Here is an 8,227-nt window from a genome sequence, read left to right on the forward strand (position 1 = left end):
GAGACAGGAGTGAGGAAGACTGGAAAGATATTGGCTATCCAGGAGGCAAAACGGTTGCACATTTGGATTTGAGCGCTTTTCTGTGTAGGATGTCCAGTACTACTTGAAGGTAGAAAGGTTTATAACAAATTTTCTTTAAAATTCTTAGATCGCATACATTTGCATTTTATACTTAGTTCAAGTCTTCAAGGTCATCTTAAACTTTCTGCAATGCTTATAATGGAATAAGTGACGAAAGAAGTTATTTTCACGTTTATTTTTATCATTTGCAAAAGGAAATACATAAAACAATGGCAGTTGGCTTTGCTAAATTAAAATAAAATGATCTCGAGTAGAAAAGATAAAAAATGAATCAAGGTAAGTAGAAATGGTAGCAAACAATCAATAATAAATTAATTTTCTAACATTAACCAAGAAAAACAATGCTTTTGACACTACCGGGTGTGTTTTTTTTTGAATTTTTTAAACACTTGCAAAGAGTTTAAGGATTATAAGTGGCCGGTTTAAAAAAGAACAACAACAAACAAACAAACACAAAACTGGTCAGCAGTTGGCAGTGTTTGTCCCAGAGCCGCAGCAGTAGCGACTGGTAAAGTGCGTGCGCCAAGTTTCCTAAAAGACGCCAACATTTTCGCGATTCGATATACACAGTGGGTATGTTTATACAATATATAAAACTAAAAGTTCCCTGTGGTTTTTTTTAAAAACAATTCCCGAGTCAAAAGTTTTTTAATTTGGAAGCATTAACTCTGTTTCATAATTCATTTTGGGAAATAACTTCTGAACACTAACTCCCACACATGAGTGCGCGCAACACACAGGGATGGATGCCCAGGGCACAAAATAAGTTAAATACAAACCAGCGACAGAGAAGATGCGACGTTTTAGCAGCGTATTGGCAGCAGGTAACTAGAATAATGATGCCATAAATGGGTACATAAAATCATACCTTTTTTAACTACGGGGGCCGGCGGGCAGAAGGAGCAAAGAACACAACTTTAATAGCAAGTTTTCATCAAATAGCTTTAAACATTAGGAAGTTTGGAATAGCGGAGGCTTTTTGCAAACCATCAACCGTAGCTGCCATCTGGAGCCAAGTCGTTGCTAAACAACGACCATCACAAGGCAAAAATTAAAAGGGTGCGGAGAACTTTAACTGCGGGGCTTCCCGCGCACTGAGAAGGGGCGATTTTGTTTCTGTTTCTGTCTCTGTTTTCAGAGTTTCTGTCACTTTCCTAACTCGCCTCATCAGAGTCACTGTAATGGGAATGTGGGGAAAACTCCCCATCGCTTCTGTGGGACCGAGGCGAAGTTTTGCTACTTTCCTCCTGCACTGGCTGCAGAATGCCACCGGGCAGTGAAGGCGACAGGTTTTTTTGCGCCATCATCGCCGTCAGGGCGTTGTCCTCGAAAGTCGAGAAGTGCAGAGCGTCCAGCTGCACCGAGTATCCTGCGGAGGCCGGGGCCGAAAAGCGAGTCCGGCAACTTCCAGGTGGGGTCGGACGCTGGATCCCTCCTGAGGCTGGCTGTGCCCCCGCTACGGTCGCAGTGCCGGCGCCGCCTTCGTAGGTGGCAGCGGAGCGAAGGTGGTGATGGTCGCTCTTGCAAGATGCTGGCGGCGGCGGCGGCTGCTGCTCCCCGCCGTTAGGCGTTTGCAGCAGCTCAGACAAGGCGTTGATGTAGATCTGGGCCATCTGCAGGGTCTCGTACTTGGACAGCTTCTTGTCGTTGTTGAAGGACGGGATAACGTTGCGCAGTTGATCGAAGGCGTGGTTCAGCCCATGCATCCTGCGTCGCTCCCTGGCGTTGGCCGCCAGCCGCCTTTGCTTCTGCACTACATTCACCTGTTTGCTGGAAGGGGCGCGCTGGCGGCCGCAGCCCAGCTCGTCTACCACCCCGCCTTTCAGCTTACATAGCTGTTCCCGCACTTTCACTGGCCCGGGGCTTTTGCCGCTGTGGCCGCCGCCTCCACCGCCGCTCCTCCTCACCAGGTCCGCCCGGCCATCCGCCTCTTCCCGGGGCGCCGCGGCCGCGGAGGCACCCAGCTCCGGAGAATGCAGCAAGTACTGGGCGGCGCGTGCCGTGCAGATGCCCTGCAAAGTGGGAGCCAGCCAGGCGCGTGGGTCGGTACTGTCCAGGAGGGACAGCTCGGCCGGGTAAACGGGATGCTCTCTCGTCTGCAGGGTCGCAGGTGGCTGTGGCGGCTGCAGCTGCGGCAGGTGGTGCGGCTGGGGATGGCGATGGTGGTTCCCCAACTCCTTCACTTCAGCCCACTCTTCTGCATGCAGCAGGCGGGACATTGCACTGCAGAGGCTCGGAGGCGTAGGGTTGGAGGAGGCACTGGCAAACTAAACAACAACAAAAACCCTTCCCGGGTCTCTAGTGCAATGTCTTATTTTTTTTCCCTCCTCGACCCTCCCCCACCCACTCAGAGATCACACACCAGGTCGCGTGCAACGAAGCTTCTCCGGTTGCTGAAGGCGCTGCGCCCCTTTAAAAAGCGGCACGCGCCGGTGTGCCTCCCCCCGGCTCCTCTCCCAGCCCCCTCCTCGCGCCGGTCGCGTGTCTGCTCAGCCAATGGAGGGCGCAGGCAGGCGCGTGCGAGCAGCCAATCAAAGAGTTTTTACACCCGAAGAGAAGTTCCTGCGCACGCACTGGGGACTTACGCGTCCGCTTAAGGTTTACTTTTCTTCTCCCTCTTTTAAGTTAGTCAAATTCATATGTTAATTGCGGGTTGTAATTGGACTCCGGTGCTGTGTCACCGCGCCCGAGGCGGGGGTGCGGGAGGAGTCGCAAAGCGAACTCCTAGCAGGAGTCCTCGGGGACTCGGGTCAAATGCGCGCGGCCGCGCTGCGCCGCCTGCTCAGGGGAAGGCCGGACGCTCCTAGCGCTGGGAGAGCGCTCCCGACCGCGGGGCCCCGCCTGCCCTTCGCCGTCTCCAAGCTGGGATCGCAGCTCCCACGTTTGTGCCCATTTAAGTCTCTCCTACAAATCTTTTAATGGAAAGTATAGCTGTTGTACAGTTTTAGAATGTACCAAATTCCAGATTCCTCAGTCCTCTCCACTCGCTTTTCCCTTCACCCCGTGGCCAACTAGGATCGTAAATCAGAATTCTCTCTGCTGAGTCGTTTTAGGACAGGCTGATTGAGTTCCACCACCCACAGTAGTCACCCTTGTTCAGCGTGGAGCCAGGGGAGCGTGGCCAAAAAAAGAGAGGCGTTTGCGTCCCCTGCAATACTTTTCCAGGTATAGAAGTGCGCGCGGCTGCTCCGGCAAACACGCAGAAGCCGCAGCCTCGGCCACCCCAGGCCGTGCTTGGCTGAGTCAGGGTGTGCTCCCTCGGCACACCCCACGGCCGCCCGCCGGCCCGCCCAAGCCCGGGAGGTCCTGGCGCTGCTAGGCCGGACCTCCCAGGGAGCACCCCTACCGGCGGGTCAGGAGCCAATCAGGAGCGCCCCGGCCCCGCCTCTACGGCGCGGGAGTGGAAGTGGGACCCAGCCGCCCGGCGCGGGCACTGCCTTCGGCTTCAGAGGTGGCTGTTCCGGAAGAAGTGTCCTCTGGAAAAGTTGGGGAGAAAAGCCAGCAGAGAGCTCCCTAGAACCTGTTTTGCAGTTCCCAGAATCGACTGAAAGTTGTCACGGGTATTCGTAGCGACTTGATCTAGGCTGCCACGTAGAACTACTTGGAAGAAGAATCTCTGGGACTGGACTGGATTAGTTATATATGTATATTCTATACTATATTCTACCTATATATTTCCATACGGTATACTATATTGTACTGTTCTATACTTGCATGGAGATTATCTATCTATTTATCTATCAATCATCTTAAAGACATGGAAGGGTAGAAAACTGCTGAAATGATACTTAGTACATCATTCTTCACCTGTTTTTCCTTCAGCCTTGTCTGTTTGGTACTGTGTAGGGATAGTACTGAGCCGTCTGACCTTAAGAGCATGAAAGGTCAAAGCCGAATTCTTTTGTGAATGTTTAGGTTCTGTTGAAATAAATACGTTAAATAACACAGGCAGAAACAAAAGCAAAAACAGAAAACCCAAACCTAATCTGAAAACCACTGAAGAGAATAAAGGAAAAGTCATCTAGTATCTCTTTTGGGGTAGACAATCATCCAGTTTTTTGGTGATTGTACTGAATGCACTAGTGATGCTTTTTCTATAAATAGTGCACCTATATAAGCAGCTTCAAAAAGTAATTGCCAATAGTTGTGGATGCCAAAATGCACTTTTCAGAAAAATGGTTAACTGTCTCTATGTATGTTTGGTAGAGTAAGCTAGAGCCTGGAAATATCAGTTCTGTTTTTGTTTTTCATATATTGACTTCTCGCAACTGTATCATCTGAAAGTTACTCCTGGAATTCTTCCATATAATGTCATTACCAATTAAGTAGAATGCCCAAATTTTCCTTGGGCTTGAATCATCCAAACTTTTTCTCTGTTCTTTAACTTTGACTGCATAACTGCCAAATATTCATTTTCCTCTGAGTATAAACAGTTTTATGGGCTCTAGCCAAATGCTTGCTGAATATGGAATATTGATCCTAATTTCAAGCTTTATAGAACATCATTAGTGTTACTACTATTTTTTGAAAAAAGTCTTAGTTTTTAGTTGAGTAAATTAGAGTCTTCAGTAATGTGAGGGAGATTAAGATTTTTTTTGTAGTTTGTGGTGGAATACATTTCTTTTGCCCTTAGGATAAACAAGAAGCTCTTTTTCTCTGCCCTCCTTTCCTTTCCATCTCTCGTAGGGCCCTGTGCCTGGGTTGGAGCCTGAGCAGTGTGAGCAGGGTGCCCCTGCAGAGGGTTTGTGGCCTGGGATGTCAATCATGAAGTAACTAACTTGTGTCTGCAGGGGCTGGAAGGTTGCAGCTGCAGCCAGAGTTTAGGGTTTGACAGTTTAAGCAGGGGGTGGGGGTTTTTGTGTGCATGGACAGCTGAGTTAGTTACATTACATACAGAGGGACTAGAAGAAAAGCAACTATTTGAGGGCAGTTGGAGTGAGGTTTCTCATTGTCAGTGAAGGAAGCTACAAAAACAGAAATGGAGAAAGCTCTCCTGTTGGATTTGAATTGGATTTTTGACACGAATTTATGGTCTTCAATATGTATAAATGGATGATACAGAATTAAACAGCTGTATAAATGTGGGGTGTTTGTGTGTATACCTACATGTATTCCCTAGCTCTTTTCATTCTCTGGGCCTGGAATCAGCAGTGAATGTATCTAGCTCCCAGATATTAGTTTCTAAATAAAATTGTCCGCTAAAAAAGACCAGGATTCTTGGAAAAAGGTGCTGATTCCAGGGATGGGTCAGAAAAAAATACAAGATGAACATAAAACATCTGTTGTGTCAGAAACAAGGAGGTGCTCAAAGAATGATGGGGACATGTCTAAAGGCCACAGAAACCTGCTTGAAGTGGCTTCCACTGACTAAATAAAATAGCACAATTTGAGTTTCAAAATATGTAATGATAGCAACTGACTACTTACTATTTTGAAATAAAGGAGTCTATGAATCTTTACTAATGTAAGACCATAAATGAATGCATAGAAGTTTTGATAAATACTCATTTACAAAATATATGTTCATTATTGCAAATGAAGGAAGATTGACTCTACTACTGTGGAGAAGTATGACAGACACCAGCTTAACTGATCAAAGTTAACATCACCAGCAATGGGACAAATCAAATTTATGTGCCGTTCGTTAGGGTTCAGAAAGCATAGAATCACTTCTGTGATATTCCTGCTAAAGATGCATATCCTGAATCCAATAAAGAGAAAATATCAAATTAACTCAGAGAGTCCTTTAGTTATCACTGAAACTGTAAGTTTTGCTCTGCCTAGCCACAGTATAGTATATATCCAGAGGGTTTATAAATTCTCAGGTTTTAATGACTATTGCATTCACAAGAACTCAGAGAATATTTCTCAAGAGGTGCCAAAAAATGAATAACTTGAAATGCATTCTCCTACAGGTTACTTAAAATAAAAATTTCCAAGTCCTGATGAATTCTCCTAAGTAGTGTTCTGATAAGGTTACAAACATTAAAAAAAATAAGTGAATCAATCAATCAAACAAAACCTAAATAGTATTGTTTTCACCACTGGTTGTAATCTTACCTTAACAATTGGCAATTATGGAAAATAAGCATTTTATTGTATCATTCCTTTATCATTCAAAGTAATCAAATAGTCTTACCTTAGTTTGTCAGGAAAATTTCTTTTCAGAATAATTCCATCTAATAAAGGTAGAGAGAATAGAAGATTTAGAAAAATCAACATTTGGCAGCCCTAAAGAAATTTTTTATTTAGATCATCATTCATTTAGAGTAGAAGATGCTGGTATTATGTGCTTCCTGGTATGAAGCACACAGATGCCTATGAAGTATTCTTATAAAAAATGAAAAATGAATCTGAATTTAAATCAGCTTTTGAGATAACCTGTTTACAGGAATATGGGGACTACTACATTAAGTTTTATGACACCACAAAAGTACACAAAAAGACAAACTCACATGTAACATTCTGTAGAACAAATGTTCAGTTTTAATGAATGTGACATGAAGAAAGAAGGAGGAGGGTGAGGAAGGGTTGTTCTTGATTAAGATAGTCTTAAGATACATCACCGAAAGCAATGTGTAAACTTGTTTGGATTTGAATTCACCAGTAAGATGACCTTTTTTTCTTTTAAAGACAGTTCATGAATTGTGAATATGAACTCAGAGTCATGTGATATGAATGAGTTACTATTTTTTTCTAGGTATGATAAAGGTAATGTGGCTATCTAAGAAGCTATCCATATCTTTAGAGACGCATATGGATGCATATAGGTGTGAAATCACATGAGGTATGTGATTGGCTTTAAAATATTAACAATACCAGTAATATGAAAAAGGAATAATGAAGCAAATGTAGAAAAATCTTGATAATTGCTGGATATAGCTGGTAAGATTCATTAGGCTGTTAGCTCTATTTGCACGTGGAAATTTTCACAATAAAAACCGTTAAAAATCCAATGGCTTTTCATTGTTTATCACATATCAACCACACAGCTTAGTTCAGCATTTGTATCCCTATTATCTGGGCCTAACCTACGTTTTGAGACCAAGACTTCATTGTTCTTTATACAAATTATATTCCAGGGATCAACTACCTGCATGGGAATCACTTGGTAAGTAGATTCCTGGGCTCCTACTAAACCTACCAAATCAGCTTTGTAGATGGGGCCCAGGACTTGTATTTTAAATAGGTAGGCTAAGGGATTCATAGGCATGTCCCACTTGGAGAACTTTTTCTAGAAGCTTCCTTGTGCTCTATTCAGCTACTTAATCATTCTCAAAACATGTATTATAATTTCTATCACTACAAATACACTAATCCAGAATGCCTATTATCCAGTCCTACCCACTAATATGTAACGTACATTTCCATGTCTAGACCAAATGTTACACCCTCTAGGAATTCTTCCATTGTCATCTCTGGGGCCACCATTTATCTTTCAGCAAGAGGTGAAAGCAAGGTGTCTTTGGGTCTACTACCACACTAACAGCTTGTTGGAGAAATTCAGTGTTGCATTCATAATAGTTCCTAAATTTACCTAAGGTTCATTAGACATCAGGAACTGTAAACTCTGTCACAGTTTTATAGTATCTGTATTAGTTTTCTTGCTACATAATACATACCCCCAAAACTTACTGGTTCAAACAATAAATGTTATTATATCACAGTTTCTGTGGGCAAGAGATTCTGGAGCTGCTTAGCTGGGTGGTTCTGGCTCAAGGTCTCTCTAGAGGTTTGAGTCAAGATGTCAGCTCAGGTTGTAGTTATCTGAAGTCTTGACTGAGACTGGAGGATCCACTTCCCAGATGGTTCATTCACATGGCTGAAAAGTTCAAGCTGGTCGTTGTCAGGAGGTCTCAGCTTCTCGCCATGTGGATCTGTATGTAGGGCTGTTTGAATCTTTTATGGCATATGGGCAGCTTGCTTACCCCAGAAGAGGTGATTCAAGGGAGAAAGATACAAACTGCACAGTCTTTTAGAAGAAGGCACACACTCTGCCATGACTACCATATTCTGTTTATTAGAGATGAGTTACTCAGTTAAGACCACACTTGATGAGAGAACATTAGACCCTGAAGGGAAGAGAACATCAAAGTATTTGTGAACATGCATTAAAACTATCGCTATGCTCCTGTTTTATGTGAAT

General features: G+C 44.0%; 1 protein-coding gene across 1 annotated transcript; it reads right to left on the reverse strand.

Moving 5' to 3' along the window:
• Nucleotides 1-240: 240 nt before the first annotated feature.
• ATOH1 (atonal bHLH transcription factor 1) lies at nt 241-7,044 on the reverse strand. Its single transcript, XM_073237294.1, has one exon. The coding sequence runs from the start codon at nt 2,298-2,300 to the stop codon at nt 1,236-1,238; it is 1,065 nt and encodes a 354-aa protein (XP_073093395.1). The 5' UTR covers nt 2,301-7,044; the 3' UTR covers nt 241-1,235.
• Nucleotides 7,045-8,227: the final 1,183 nt, after the last annotated feature.

The sequence above is a fragment of the Manis javanica genome, chromosome 5 (genome assembly GCF_040802235.1).
Source record: "Manis javanica isolate MJ-LG chromosome 5, MJ_LKY, whole genome shotgun sequence".
Taxonomy (NCBI): Eukaryota; Metazoa; Chordata; class Mammalia; order Pholidota; family Manidae; genus Manis; species Manis javanica.